The 16,852-nt window shown below is 36.9% G+C and overlaps 2 protein-coding genes across 2 annotated transcripts; both read right to left on the bottom strand.

Moving 5' to 3' along the window:
• Positions 1–7,617: 7,617 nt before the first annotated feature.
• LOC120211630 (ankyrin repeat-containing protein ITN1-like) lies at positions 7,618–9,786 on the bottom strand. The gene is made up of 5 exons (XM_039210125.1): positions 9,762–9,786; positions 9,279–9,637; positions 8,998–9,190; positions 8,504–8,913; positions 7,618–8,433 (listed from the first exon to the last, which is right to left on the bottom strand). The coding sequence occupies exons 1-5, from the start codon at positions 9,784–9,786 to the stop codon at positions 7,618–7,620; spliced, it is 1,803 nt and encodes a 600-aa protein (XP_039066056.1).
• A 1,717-nt stretch (positions 9,787–11,503) lies between these two features.
• LOC120211628 (exocyst complex component EXO70H1-like) lies at positions 11,504–13,477 on the bottom strand. Its single transcript, XM_039210121.1, has one exon. It carries the CDS (start codon positions 13,437–13,439, stop codon positions 11,541–11,543), a length of 1,899 nt encoding a protein of 632 aa, XP_039066052.1. The 5' UTR covers positions 13,440–13,477; the 3' UTR covers positions 11,504–11,540.
• Positions 13,478–16,852: the final 3,375 nt, after the last annotated feature.

Raw genomic sequence — 16,852 nt, 5'->3', positions numbered from 1 at the left:
TATATCAGGGACATGAAATTATGACTGACATAAATGATCGGTTCAAGATTAGTATCTCATATTCTCAAGCTTGGAGAGCCAAATGTTATGCCTTAGAATTGTTGAGGGGGTCGCCAGAAGCATCGTTTGCCCAACTGCCGGCTTATTGTCACAACTTAAAGCTGAAAAATCCTGGGTCGGTAACTCATATCAAAACAGATAGAGATGGACGCTTTGAGTTGCTGTTTATCGCCATTGGTGCTGCGGTTAGTAAATCAATATAATTTTTTTGACTCATTTTTGTTAGTTACATGCATTTCACATTTAAATGATTATATTTCTTGTGTATATGATTTTGTAGATTCGTTCGTTTATTAATTGCATGCGCCCAGTTATTATAGTTGATGGAGCACATTTAAAAGGTCGATACCTTGGAGTAAACTTATTAGCAGTAGCCATGGATGCTAACAATGGGATACTGCCAATAGCTTACGGGGTTGGCAAATCTGAAACCTCTGATTCATGGACATGGTTTATGGGGCATCTTAGGGATTGTATAGGTCTTATTAGCAATCTGACAATCATATTCGATAGGGCAAACTCAATTGACAACGCTGTTAGAAGGTGTTTCCCAGATGCTTTTCATGGACTTTGTGGTGTTCATTTGTATAGAAATCTAAAATCAAGGTCTCCTGGTATAAAAAATCACAAATGGACATACTGGAAGGCTGTAAAAGCTTATCGGGAAGTGGATTTTAATAAGCATATAAACTGTTTAAGACGTGTTTTGCCTCAGTGTGCTCAAACACTAGAAGATGTCGGATTTGAAAGATGATCAAGAGTACATCAACTTGGAGCAAGATATGGTTTCATGACATCTAATAGTGCAGAATCAATCAACGCTCTAAGTCGTCATTCCCGGAAATTACCCATTACTATGTTAATGGAGTTTTTTCGAGCCTCTATTCAACAGTGGTACTACAAGAAAAGAAACCATGCAGGTATTATTTCTTTAAATTCGTAACTTATCATATATTTTACTAAGTATTATTTATTTAAATTTACAGGAACATTGGAACATCTTGTTACACCATGGACAGAAAAAAAGATAACAAAACATGTTGTGAAGTCAACGTCATGGAGAGTTGAACCATGTTCAAACACTTTGTTTGAAGTACTAGATAATAACTTAAACGGGCTTGTCGATCTAAATGCAAAGACGTGTAGTTATATGAAATGGCAAACATCTGGTTATCCGTGTGACCATGTTATAAAAGTTTCTCTTCATCTAAACCAAGATGATTCAAGCGCATACGCTATGGATTGCTATACTACAGAAGTATATCGACAGACTTATGGCGAGATTGTCTACCCTATTCCACATCCTTCTGAGTGGGACATACCAGATGACTTACAAACAGTTTTGCCACCAGCCATGGACAGAAGGCTACCTGGCCGACCAAAAAGTCACGATCGTATACCGTATAAGGGTGAAGAAAAGAAGAGATCGACATGTAGTCGGTGCAAGGAAAGTGGTCATACAAGGTTGACATGTGGATCACCAGTGCCATCACAATCATCTTTTCCTCTACCAAAATATGGATCCTCATCAAAATCCAAAGCTCATATGGTGTCAAGCAAAAGGCAATCAAAATAGCAATCATCTTTAAAATCCCAATCACAACCGGCTTCACCTTTTGGGACTGTTAACTTAGGTGATTTTTAAATGCAAACATTGTATTATGTGGATTTTATGTGTGAACTTTTAACATTTTCAGTTAGGCATGTATTAGTAACTTGAGTTTGAAAATTGCTATGATCTGTTCAGTTGTTATCACTTATTAGGCATTCATTTGACTATCGCAACACGGAAATGACATTCGCAATCATCTTAATGTCTATCGCAACGCGAAAATTACTATTGCAACGAGAGAATCGCAATGCGAAATGAAAATCGCAACGAGGGAATCGCAATGCGAAATGAAAATCGCAACGCGAATTTAGTTTCGCGTTGCGATTTTAGTTTCGTGTTGCGATTTTATCGTTGCGATTTTAATTTCGCATTGCGATTCTCTCGTTGCGATTTTCATTTCGCATTGCGATAGTCATTTTTTCCTTCAACATAATGCAGATTGAAATCAACAAAATAACCTATTACATTTTAATCAATTAAACAAGAACAAATAAGAATTATGTTCATATCAATTAAACAAATCAACTTTTACAAATCATCTTTTACAAATCAATTAAACAATCAAAAAATAAGCAATAATTCTTATTTCCTCATCTACTATTGAATCAACTTTTGCAGCCATACATCATTTTCACGCAGCTCACTTCTGAGATTAACCTGCAGAAACCAAACATTTGCTCAAACAACACTTTCTACACATCTAAAACCTACAAACAACAAATTATTGAATTCTAGGTACTTAACCAAACATTTTCAAACCAAAAGCCTATAAACTTACCAATTGTTTATGGACACTTTCATTACGCGGATGCAGGTAGGCAGCGTCTCGCATATATCGCTCTAGCCATAAAATGCCAAAACCACAAGCCTACTGCACCTCTATCTCTATCGGTGGGAGGTAGAAAATGTGTACTTCCTGTCGTCAAACGCTCCAGGCACATGCATACGAGAGGACCACAATCCCCTCTAGCTTCCTTCGTTTGTTGTGGTGCGATCTCGTCTCTGCTAACTGTAATATTGAGCTTCTTTGGCTTCTTGTTTCCAGAACGAGTCCAATAATTTATCGCATCCAAGAATTTAGCCAAATGAGAGCTTCATCCCTTAATAATATCTCTTAAATCAGCCAATGATATGTAATTTATCATGCTGTCATATACTATTGCCTTAAGGGATGGGAGCTGAAGCTCGACGAGAATCCAATGTTTACTTTCCAAAACAGGGATAAATACCTGCAATAATAAGTAATAATTCATTCATTTGCGCACTTATTTATGAATACCTTTAAACTCAATCTAAAATAAATACTAACCTTATCGACCTCCCACCATGCAGGATAAAGTTTAGCTTGTCCATTGCCAAACGCAAATGATTCATCTCGTTGATTCTTCAAGTGAACGGCGTTAAAAGACGTCGGCATAATTGTATATCGTGTATTTCTTTTATTTTTCTTAAGTTTCATAATTATTAGAAGATGTGACACCCACGTATCGATATGATGTTTTACAAAAAAAGACATATATTAGTGACTTACATAAATTTTTTAAAAAAATAATCAAATTGAAATATAAGAAAAATATAAGACTTACCCCTCCATAGAAATAGCCATTGTCTTCGACCCCTAATAATACGCCCCACCAAGACCGATCAAGCAACAAATAGATATCATCGTTGAGCTTGCATATGTCAGTGAAACACCCCTGGCTCCGCTCATGTAGATAAAAATCAACTGCGGTCTTAGCCCAAAGGGTGTTATCCAGAATTGTGTCCGGTAGTTGTCTCCTCTCCACTTCAGATACCGGAATGGTACTGGCCGGTAACTCATACAAGAGCCAACTCTTATCCATCATGTCCGGCACATCAGAGGGTTTCTCAAGAATCTTACATATGACACCATGTGAATCGGGCTCTTGAATGGTGGGAGAGACCTCTTCAACGATGACAGTGGCCTCTTGAACGGTGGGAAGGGACTCTCGAGGAATAATAGGGGCCTCTTCAACGATAGGAGTGGACTCTTGAGGGATGACAGGCGAGTCGGGCTTCTTCTTGCGGTGTCTTCGCATTATTGGGGTGTACGGAGACTTAATAGCACGTGCACGCCGTCTGATGCGTGAACTCCGTCGTGCATGAAAAACCCGACGTAAAGCATCCACCTTATCGGACCGCTAAATAATTAAATACAAAAATCAGTAAACAAACATACATGATATTTAAACAGTGAAAACAAAGACAAATACTAACTTCACAGTGTTAAAGAATAAATAGTTTAGCAGTATTGGTAGCAACAGAATAAATTTACTAAGCAATCTAAGTGAAATGGTTAATCTAAGTGAAATTACGAGTAAATTTATCATCAAGTTAAATATGGAAAATCTTAAACTTACCTCGTTGCGTAGAGTATGAACCTCATTCTACAACGATACTACCATCTCACGTAGAGTGGTAACCTCACTACGTAAAGTAGACACCTCCACACGCCATGCACCATCGTTATCGCGTAGAGTACCGATCTCCTCACGCAAGGCGTTGACCTCATCACGTAACTCCCTTGACTCATCCCGTGGAGGTGGAGAACAGGGAGATAGAAGTCGTGGCATCTTTGCCGGGCGCCTATCATGAGGTGATGGTGGAGAAGAGGCTCGATGATGTGACGGGATAGGTGATGGCTCTCGTTGTAGAGGTGTATAGTCGGGTCGATCAGGTGATGGCTCTGGGTGAGGTGATGGCTCTCGAAGTGGAGGCTGCTCATCATTCGTGCCATCAAAAAAATGTTGACTAGCTTGCCACCAATCAGTGGCAAGCTCAGCCTCCGTGGGTGTCAGTCTCTGTAATGGAGTGTTGGCCTCCTAAAAATATAAAAACTCAAACAAAGTTAAACGTCTACTATTAATAACTTGTTTATATATGATAGTATTTGTGTTAACTTACATTATTTATTGTCGCATATGGTATTAAGTCTTCCCAATCCAACAGACGTTTCCCCTTCCAGGAAATAGCCCTAGGAATATCATTTGAAGTTTTTAATGCATATGTCCGCATGTTGGGGAAAGCCTCGAATATCCAAATCTACAAACAATATAATAACAAACATTAGTAATTGTTAAATAATTAATTATAATTTTGAAAATATTATATATAAATTCTTACCTTAAAGGCCCAAACAAAGCCTGACAAAGTGTATTTCGACCCATCGCCACGCAAACTTTTGCGGTCATCAAAGGCAGACGACAACTTAGTCCAGGTAGCTTTCCATATATACGAACCCCACGGAAACAGATTCCATGCATTTAGGTCCTCTACCAATAATATTAGCTCCTGAGGAATAGGTTGTCTGGCCTCTCTGCCTAAAAAGCCGGCATACACAAGTACTAGAAGGCATACTCGGACAACATCGACGTCATTCATCCGAGTAAAACCATCTTTCTTATTAAACAATTTCTTCAGGTCTTCGACGTGTAAGTTCGGCTTCTCTATTGACTCATCAGGAAAAACTCGGGATAACCATGATGGGCGGGTGATATGACGAGTGTACCGGCCTACATCATCGTGTCTGAATCGTAGACCAGTGATTAAGCAGAACTCCTTTCGCCCAAAACAAGTATACGCCGGTGGAAAATGAAACCATATCTCTTCCTCACCACGTTGTATACTGTCGGGTAGATCGCTAGTCATGGTCTGAAGCCATAAATGGGTCAAATTAGCATCTCCACCCGGATGTTGTACTCTCAGCCATGGCCCGAAGCAGGTTTCCTCAAACAATTTTCTTTGTGCAGGTGAAAGCTTCGAAGCAATTGTAGTGGCTAGGCTAACTTTATTCCTTAATGTCAATGAAGCCGAAAAAAATTTCTACAAAAACAATAAACATACCAAGTTAGATATACCAAAAACTACACTATGAAGATATACCAAAAACAATAAACATAAAGAGTAGTAGTTTATTCTTGAAACTAAAATTTGAAACACTGTTTTGTCTTTTGGTTGAAATGAAAATCGCAACGAGAGAATGAAAATCGCAACGCGGAAATGACTATCGCAACGAGAGAATCGCAACGCGAAATTAAAATCGCAACGCGAAATGAAAATCGCAATGCGATTTTGGTTTCGCGTTGCGATTCTCTCGTTGCGATTTTCATTTCTCTCGTTGCGATAGTCATTTTCGTGTTGCGATTTTCATTTTCATGTTGCGATCTGAGTTGGATTGCATTACTTCAACCAAAAGGCAAAACAAAGACAAATACTAACTTCACAGGGTTAAAGACAAATACTTATCATCAATTTCAATATGAAAAACCTAAAATAATGCAAAATTTTCAAAATAAAAATAATTAAAAAAACTAACCCTCGGAGGTTGATTTTCCATTTCTGAATGATTGTGAGGGATTTCTGACTGTGAATGGTTGTGAGGGATTTCGCCGGAGATGGGGACGGAAATCTTCGGAGATGGGGACGGATTTCGCCGTAGAGAGTGAGAGATGGAGATGTGACTGAGTTGTGATTTTTTTTTAGGTTTTAGGTTATGAGTTGCGATTACGGGAGTGGACGGTTCAGTGTTCCGATAATTAATATTCGTGTTTGGAATTTGAAAATAAAATACGCGTAGCGATTATAATGACGCTTTAAAAATCGCGTTGCGATTTACGTATTCGCATTGCGATTTACGGATACGCATTGCGATTTACGTATTCTCGTTGCGATTTACAGATACGCGTTGTGATTTACGTATTGTCGTTGCGATTTTACGTATTGCCGTTGCGATTTACGGATACGCGTTGCGATTTTACGGATACTCGTTGCGATAGTCAGAATCGCGTTGCGATTTATATGTTCGCGTTGCGATTATGGAAAATCGCAATGCGAATTTGTACTATCGCATTGCGATTCTTCATAATCGCGTTGCGATTCTGGGAACTGATTTGCGATTCTGGAGATCGCGTTGCGATTTTTATTTCGCATTGCGATTTTGTTGGTAATTTTGGTAAATCCAAAAAAATTTGGTTAAAATCGTATATTATAAGGCATTTTTGATCACTGAGATTATTTTCTCTTTTTATTACTTAGCCTCTCACTCTCTCCCTAACCTATAGTAAAATTTAATGTTTAATATTCTGTATTTCTTGTGACCATTACGAATCTATTCTATTTACTTTAAAAGTTATAAAATCTTCATAAGTATATATATTCTATTAATTTTATAATTATTTATTGAAATTTGTAATTATAAACGTGATCAAAATCAACCTTAATCATGTGTATTTCGAGGATCATGTAGGAAAGTATTTCCATAGTCAATATGAATAAACAGGGTGATATTAGATCTCCCTGCATTAACCCTTGTCTTGGCTCAAAACTTTATGTAATCTCACTATTACAGACAGGTTCAATTGAGCTAACTTGACACAAAACATTATTAACGCTATCAATTCTTAGTATATTTTTTGATCCGTTCGATTTTAATTATCGGTTCAAAAAAGTTTAGCTCCGATCCTTACACTATTAATTTAATATATTTTGATCCCCGATCGTTAACTCTGGTTACTCAATAACAGAAATCTGGGAAGAATAAACAAACAACACACACCTTACAGATACAGCTGTTCGAACTCAGGACACCTAGGAAAAACAAATACTCTTCTTCGGCTTTTAAGGTTGCCATATATATCTCTATGCAATTTTCATTTTATTTTTTAAATTTCAAGTCAGGCTTTCGTTACTAGGTAAACGAAAGTTAACAATCGAGGAACCAAAATCGAACGGACCGAAGACATAAGAGATTAGAACCAAACTCACTTGAATCGATGACTAAAATCAAATGAACCAAAAATACAAGGGACCACCAATGTAGTTTTTCTATTGTTTGGGGGGACACTTGTTTTGGGGCCTAACGACAACGACAACAACAACAAAATTATATTTAAAAAAAACAAAGTATCAAAAGCCATTTTTGAACATTAAATGGCATAGATTGCACCCACTTCAGTATCAGAATCTGATAAACTCAATGAGCCTGCTTGTTTTTTCTCTCGCTTTCTCCTTTTTCGAATCCTTTTGTTTTTCAAAACTAAAAGAGTCATGCCACCAAGTACTCCTGCCATTGTTACTCCTCCTATAACCATTACGAGAATCGCCGCCCACTGTTGACGTCGACCGACTACTATATGTGCCGAGGCGACAAACGATATGCTAGTGCAGATGGAGGCCAACCACATCAACTTATTGATCACCTGGATGAACCTTTTCTCCGTGTTCAGTTCTCCTCTCACGACCGTGATTTGTACAACCACGACCGCCAGCGAAGTGAAGAGCGCGATCGCGTTGAACAGGCAGAAGATCTTAAATGATTTCCCCCGGGAGGCAACGGCAATCCCATCGTCGTTGTCTCCCCCGGGAACCGTGAAAATAGCTGTGAATGCAACGGTTGCGAAAAGCACGGCTACCACCGTGATTGAATTGGTGGCGTTGTAGATGCCTTGCTGGTGAAGTTTAATCAGCTCTAGGACAATGCCGTCGACGTTTCTGTTTGTTTTGAGGGTTTGTTCGAGCTGAGTATGCACTTCTTTCTTGATCTCTTTCATGGTTTTCCTCAGCTCGTCCGGTGCATTGTTTAGATCGGTCGCTCTCACTGCACCGAAACTGGACAGACACTCTTTTATTTCGGCTATTTCTTCGGAGAGTGGAAGCCCTTCAGCAATGTCAAGAGCTGTTTTATGGTCTCTTGTAAGTGCATTCACACAAGTCTCAGGGATGTGTAAAAGTTCATTCACAATCTGCAACAAAAAACTTAATCAATGCCTTTGCTACCATGTTACATATATGACACTAATCGATTACCAGTACCTCTGTCCGTTTTTTCCTAGTAGCAATGTGTAATGGCGTATTACCGAACTTGTCCGGGAGCGTGACAACGGAAGAATCCGCCATAAGAAGCAACTTCACTACTGTACAGCTTACCCCTTTGACTGCCATATGCAATGCTGTTTGCTCTTTCTTGTCAATCTGTCTTGCCAATTGTGGACCCTTTTCAAGCAATGCCCTAACAATATCTACATGCCCTTGCCTTGCAGCAAAGTGTAATGGATTTTTCCCATTCGATTTTGTTATCTCTAGCAAGCTAGGGTCTTTGCTGAGCAAGACATCGACAACAGCCGTATGTCCCTTTGTCGCTGCCGATACAAGAGGGGTCGCATTTCCTTGCCCGACCGTTTTACATAATTCCGGGTCGCAATCCAATAGAACCTGAACAATGGCTGCATACAAGGGAGCTATTGAATTAACACAAGCTGCAGGATCTTAAGATGCAATTCCAGGATCATAAGAGAGGAAGCTGTTACCTTCATGACCTCGGTTTGCTGCAATATGCAATGGATTGAACCCGAATTGATTCTTCATCGAAAGACCCTCCTTAGTACTATACTGCAAAAGTTCCTTTACGATGTCGATGTACCCTTTCTCGGCCGCGACAAACAACGCCGTCTCGCCTAATTCATTCACTTCACTTGCTATTGCTAACTTGATCTCTTCCACCTTGTTACAAAACCATGTAAAGGGGATAAAATGACAATGCAACAACACATCTAAAATGATACCTTGACATGCAAGCCTTGTTGCTTACCTCGGCATTGAATTCTTGTGCACTAATTGTACCTATCATCTGAGCATCAATGTCCGCCAGAATCTGCCTGATCGCCGCGACATCACCCCGTTGTGCGGCGAGGTGTAGCTCAGTGTCGTTGTGGCGGCCTGTAACTTGTTTCAGGTACTTTTTATCAAATCGAAATCTAGAACTACAACCGGATGTGAGAGACTTGCTCGAACTCGACACCAAGGATTTGCTCGAATTGGATGCCAACAAGGCCTTCCCGGAATTGGATAGAAACAGAGCAGGCCTCGACGTCGGTGATGTCGGTAGCGTCGTCTCCGGTAACAGGGCGGGATGTGAAGGAAGCCCTTTCTCCAGATCCTTCTCGCATTCTTTGCACATTTCAATTCGTGTTCCAAAACGGAAAAAGAAAAATCAATCAATTCTAAGATATCCCATGAATCCAATGATGAAAAAGCAATCCATTTCAAAAACAGAGAGAGAGAGAGAAGGCACCTTCTTCTTCTACACCGGATCCCATGAAGAGATTCAAAAGAAATACGCTAAGAAATCTTCTTCTCCTTGATTCCTATTGGTGGTAAAATGAGAAAGAAAAGAAAGTGGAACAAAAAGAAAAAAAGTGTGGAGGATTGCAGCCGTCGTGTCAGGGTTGTCGACCACCATGCAGGGTCACCGGAGGAGGTATGGGGAAGTCACCTGGTTTCCTTTAATTGGTTGAATTACTTAATTTAGTAAGTTTCCTTTAATTCTGCAAAGTCATATTGTGTGGACTTGGCTTTATTAACATTTACAAAAATGGATAAAATGAATAATTCCGTATGCATAGAAAGCTTAACGCCATTGTTGAGTTTACTCAATCCGGGAAACCTGTAATTACAAAGCAAACAATAATAGTAGGCGAAATTTTTTATGATAGTATATCAACTCACTTTCAACGCGCATAATTTTAATGCCACGCCCGTTTTATATTCCTCTTTTGTAGTTGTAAAAACTTGCTTCTCTGATACTCTAATATAAATCATAAAAAAATATTAAAAATGAAAAAGTAATTTTTTTTTATATAAATATGGAGTAAATATAAGATAATATTTGCTCAAAATTTCTTGATCATTTGACAATAAATGCTCATACCCTGATATATCAAATGCTCGAATCCGCAACCTCAAAGGATAATAATAAATGATATTTGCTATTGATACATTTTAGAAACTTACAGTTGGTTTAATGTTTTGGGTTACACATCTTTTAATTTTGGAATTGAATAAATTGATTCTCCTAGAAAAAAAGAGAATAATTTCATTAATACTCTATATTTTTTAAAGTGAGTAAATAATAATAACAATAAAATATGTGATTGTGTTGATATTTTATGTTATTACATAACACATGCCAAATTGTGATTGGATAATTCTTTTAATAAAACGAAAACCAAAAAATTATATAAATTTTAATATTTTAAATGAAATTTTGAATATTTAATTAAACTCTTACTTTCATTCTAAATATAAAAATCTTAATTAAATTCTCATTATATTAGTTTTTTTAAAAGATGTATAATCTTGCTTTATGAATTTTTATATGAAATTTCTTGAACACGTATGAAGAGTATATATAAATTAGTCAATGATTTTAAATATTGTTTTTTTTCCAAAGAAATTGTGTGCCTTCATCCACAACGTTTCTATCTTTGCAAATCTATTTGGTTTTGGTCTTTAAAAAAAAAAATTGGAATAGGTAGGAGGTCAAAGTCCATTACATCAGGAAACTAAAACAGATGTGGAAGATTCTATAGGTCCTTTAAAAAACTAGAATATGAATTAATCAATGTTATGGTTTATTTTGTAATTATAATGTTATTATATATATATATAATATAATTTCAAATTATAATACGAATGAATTTTATATTTAGATTTTGTAAGTATTCAACAATATTATGCAAAATTCAAATATATATATATATATATATGTGTGTGTGTGTGTGTGTGTGTGTGTTATATATATATATATATATATTAAGAGATATTAATTTATTTGAATTTATAGTGATAATTTTTTAAATATATATAGATTAAATTTTTTTATAATAAAAAACTAATATAAACTTTTAAATATAATAAAAAGATAATAAACTTTTAAGTTAAGTTTATCATAATCAATAAGGTTTATAGAAACCCATTTACAAAAAAAAAAGATACATAAAAACCGTTATAAAGTCGTTATATAACGACCTCGAATACTGTTCTTTTTTCTGGAAAGCACAAGTGAAAAACTCTATACTCTCATGGGCGACCGCATATGCCGCCGATGATGAGACGATGCTGAAGAAGATATAGATGAACTTTCGGAACTGATCTTCACAAAGAACAAATCCGACAAGTAATTCCCTACATCTTCAGGCGAAAATCTGACGATTGATCTCGCATTGCTTTCATCTCCAACCGTTGATTTATGAGTATCGTGAAACTCCCTGTACACTGCGACGAGCTTCGTCCCGATGGAAACCTTGATCTCGTCTCGAAGTTTCGGATCCGGCACGACGGAAGAACTCTGCTTAAAGTACGCATCTTCAAAGCTTATATTAAACTTCCTGAAACATTCTTTAGCTTCCCCGGGGTTCATCGGAGCGGTTGGATTCTCTGGCAATGAGTCTAACACTTTGCCCCAAGCTAACCGCTCGTAGTTGGCGGCGAACTGCCTCACCTTAGCTTCGTGTTTCGCTATCCATTCTTCGCCGAGTATGTACAGGAGATTCGATGTACGGACTCTGGAGAGTACGTGTTGGAGATTGTTGGCTAGAAATAGGTACGATAGCGAGACGTCTTTGTAATGCTTTGATTTACCGTCGAGTTTGCAGAGTAGGACGAGGATTAGCCACGTAATGCGGACGGAGATTGCAGGCGCCGGTGAATCGTCGGAAGCCAGACTGTTGAAGAAAGATTCCGGTACGGATGATCTTGCTGGCGGTGGCCAGTCCGAGATAATGTCAGTAAGGATGTTACCGTAATCGGCCAGGAGAGTGAGGTAATTCATCGTGTTCATCGTTAAATAATGCAGACCGCCGCCTGGAACCATCGTTTTGGACGAGTCCTTTTGGATTGTGGACTCCAAATCAGTCAACAACGAAAGCAACGACTCACTGAGTCGAACCAGCGAGTTCAGAGCTTGTAATCGGACTGCTGAAGCTGATTGAAAAGCGAAGATCGTTTCAATCTCTTGCCAGTCCTCTGAGATAGCCGTGTACATAGCGAGAACACGGAACGTTTTCTCCATCGGCGATTTTCTGGTCTTGGCGACGATTTCCGGGAATCCAAACAGAAGCGTGGCTCCTTCTTTTGAAATCTCGGCGAAACAAGATTCCTTGATGGAATCCGACGTAGCAAAGACGTGATCGCAGAGGATTCTTTCTCCACTGAAAAGCGTCCTCATTGAAATCTTCTCGGCTTGTAACCAGTTCTTGATTTTCAAATCCAGTACATCCCACTCCATTTTATTAACCTGAGACGAGCTTAATTTCTCGATTCCCAACTTATAAATTCCTTCATCGATAATCGATTTTCGAATAGTTTTGTAAATCTTTACGCATTCTTTAGTGTAACCGGAAGCGATCATACATTCTGCTATCAATTTCAGATCGGACATAGCCATAGAAGAAACATCTTCAACTTCAGAGATGGAATCCCCTATTGTGCGAATCTCATCGTCCGGTGAACCGTCATCATCATAATCCGACGTGCTAGTTCTCGTTGAAGTCCGTGATGACCGTGTGGAAATTGATTCCGGATCCAAATCAGCCCGATTCATCGATAAAATCTGGTAAAACTCTTTTTGAAGCCGTTTCATTGCGATTTGCATCAAGTGTTGAGCTTGAGTGAGCTTTTCCGGATCGGAATCTTGATGAGAAACAAGAATATGCATGATCTCTTGTAGCTCGTTGACGGATTTGATGTACTGCATGGCTTCTCTTTTGCTTTCGTAGAAAAGAGAAGTAACTCCAGCGTAAGCCGACGTTTCGGCATCCCATTTCATGATGATTGTTGCGGCGGCGTCGATGGTGGTCTCGATCATGGATCTATGGCGAGGAGTACTGGACAGCGAAGATCTTGAAGGTGATATGGATTGACGAGAAATAGAAAAAGACGACGTTCTGGAGCTGAAACAAAGGCTCTTCATCCTTTTCCCGGCGTGAAGAGGTAGGTCTTTTATTTTCTTATCGGAAGCTTTCGCTTTGTTTGTTTGGGTATTAGGCGTACCGAGTGGGAATAGAGGAATTTATAGAGACGTTGCCTTGACGACGCCGTTGGTGGGATAGGAAGGACGTGGTGTGAGAACTTTGACTTTTGTGTCCGACAACTTCATTTTACGCGCTACACGAACTCCTTGGAACCCAACCAAAGAAATCTTAAAATATTTTCCTTCATATAAAATAATTTTTGTTTTAATTCCTCCGAAATTCCTCTGTAAATCATACTTTTGTCATCAACTCTATCTATGGAAATTTGTAGAGTTATTAAAAAAACCTATAATTTCATATTTTGAATAATTATATATCTTTGACATTCGTAATTTATCTATTGATTATATTATTTAACAATCTAAACTGTTTAGTATGTCGACTAACAATTAATTATTATAATCCTATGTCTGATATCAACATCAAATATCGGTACATAAATCATAATGCAATGCTATAGAAAGAGATAGATTCTTGATCTCTTCCACTATTCATCGTCTTCTTGAACTTATTTACTTTTTGTTTTCTCTACAAGATCATTAACCATGTTTTTTTCATCTAAACAAAAAGAAGGTAAACTATTAGAAATTGTGACAACCCATTTCTCTTCTTAATAATTTTAATTAACATAAAGAATGTTGATATTATTACAACCACTATATTACCAACTTGTTGGAAAATTGTGTCATATGAAGAAATATTCCTGAAACACCAGCCTTAACTTCAGTCAAGGCTATAGGCAATATAGATCTCATGCATTACGGCCATATATTTAATTTTCATTTTTCTCCTTGAAGAGAAAAAATACTGATAAGTTATTGATACTCAAAATCCTGAACATATCCAATTGCACTTTTTTGAAATATTCTTTTCAAAATTTAAATTAACAACTTTTATACAATAGGGTTTGAAGAAGTCTTAATCCTTATGAAAGTTTAATAACCAGAAAAACAACTATAAGCCTCTTTTGCATCCACAGCCACGGAAACATTCTTAGGGTGATTGTCGTTTTTTCTTTCTTTTTTTTAAAATATTTTTATTAGGGTAATTATACCATTAATTGTTAAAGTTTAATAATGTTTACATTTTAATCATTTAATTATAAAAAATTACAATCTAAAGCACACAATTTTCAATAAAAGAATATGATCACTCAACCCTTAATGGAGTCTTTTGAAATTTTGGATAACAATTAATTAATCAATCAAAGTTTGTCATTGGAATAGTCTCTGACGACGACATTGAAGTAGAACAATTGATGGTTGATCAAAGTGATGTAACAATATAATTAGTTTTTAAAACTCGATTGATTTTCCTATAAGTGAATCTGAATTTGGGATTTAATGTTGTAAGAAACTAAAAGTGACGGAATTGAAAACGATAGTAATAATGAAGAGGGATTTAATATGCCCATGAATTCCATGCAATGTTGAAAAGAAGGGTTTATATTTGATATTTTTATTTAATTTGAAATCTGTGTAGGATCTCTGGGAATAAGCGATTGAGATTCGTTAATTTACCACACATTTGTTGACAATTTCTTAAAAAGTAACTCTCTTTTCTTCTTTTTTTTCTTTGCCATGAACTGTAAACAATTCAGTTCATATCTCAACTTTATGGATTTACCAATAAAATAACATAGTCAGCGGTGGTAATTTTAAAGATGGGTTGGTTTCCATTGAGCTTAATTTCTAATTAAAGGTTGAAAATCATGAATTTTGCAGCAAAAAAATCTATAATATTAAACCATGCATGAACTGCATGCTCCTGCAGGAACCCGGAAAGAATATGTACACCGCATCCATATTTATTTTATTATCATTCGATATCTGTATTTTTGTTGATGAAACAAATTGTTATGTCATTTACAAACAATTCATCTCATCTGATTCGGGCCGAAAGTTTTTATTTTTAATTTTATTAAGAGGTGAAAAAGAAAATGATAACTAAGGGGGAATTGGAATCCAATTCCATGAAGGGAGGGAAAGTAAATTTCATCATTAACATGATGGAATTGAAATCCTTTGGAAGAGAGAATGTGAAATTTGACCATATTACCCTCATCAAACTTTTGGTATTCGGGTCGGTTTTTTTTAAAAAAAAAATTCGGGTTCGGGTCGGGTCGTGTTTTTTAAAGTTTGATATTCGGGTCGGGTCGGTTTTTTTTAAGCGTGATATTCGGGTTGGGTCGGGTCGGTCAAGGTTTTTTTTAAAAAAAATTGGGACCGGGTCGGATTTTTTAAAAAAAATCAGGGTCGGGTCGGGTTTTTTTAAGTGTGATATTCGGGTCGGGTTTTTTTAAAGTGTGATATTCAGGTCGGGTTCGGGTTTAGGGTGAAAAATACCCGATCCGACCCGAAAATATATATAATTTTACCTTATATATTTAGGAATAATTACAATAATACCCCTCTATATATAATTTTTTTTCAATTAAATCACTGTTTTTATTGAATAAAAATAATTTTTTTATTATTTCGGGTCGGGTCGGGTGAAACTTTATTTTGGTCGGGTTGGGTCGGGTATTGGGTGGAGGTTCCCTTATTCTTGGGTCGAGTCGGATGGACCAAAAACCCGACCCAACCCGACCCAACCCGACCCATGGCCATCCCTAATTGGGATGATTTTAACTTATGATGTTTATTAGTATGATTTTTATAATTTATTGAAATGAATAATCAATCAATAAAATGAAAATTTAATATTTTTTAAAATTTTTATAATATATTACTACATGTAAGTTATAAAAAAACTAAAATTAAGCAAAAAAAATAAGAAGGGCAATTATGTCATTTTACATTACTGAAATCAAATTCATCTGACATATCTGCGAACCAAACAGAATATGGAATTGGATTCCAATTCAATTTCCTGCCAACCAAATAGATTTCAGATTCAGATTCCAATTCCTTCAGATTCCAATTCCTTCACAGATTTCAATTCTCTCATAAACATTCCAGCGAACCAAACTCCACCTTATAATAATTTTTAATGTTATCTTAGATATATAATTATAATGACTATATGTAGATTTTATACTAAGAGCTTAGTGTTATCATCCCACATGTAAATTCGAACTAATGAAATAGTCCTAAAGAAAGGTGGGAAATCATTCCACATGTAAATTCGAACTAATGAAATTGTCCTATAGAAAGGTGGGAAATGAAGTTGGATGTGGTTTGGCAAAAATTAAATAAAACGCGGAGACTGTGTAGACAGACCCGCTGGGTCGTGGTCATTTGACCTTTGGGATTCCCATATTTTACTTCCGTTTCATCTAACTAACCGGAAGAAATAAAAGCCTTTGCTATATTATTGGACCATTAACGTCGCGGACTTTCTTGCACTTTTT

This window comes from Hibiscus syriacus, unplaced genomic scaffold (genome assembly GCF_006381635.1).
Source record: "Hibiscus syriacus cultivar Baekdansim isolate YM2019G1 unplaced genomic scaffold, ASM638163v2 tig00109978_pilon, whole genome shotgun sequence".
NCBI lineage: Eukaryota > Viridiplantae > Streptophyta > Magnoliopsida > Malvales > Malvaceae > Hibiscus > Hibiscus syriacus.
The sequence above is the reverse complement of the archived record's forward strand: the minus strand, read 5'-3'. Positions and strand labels throughout refer to the sequence as shown.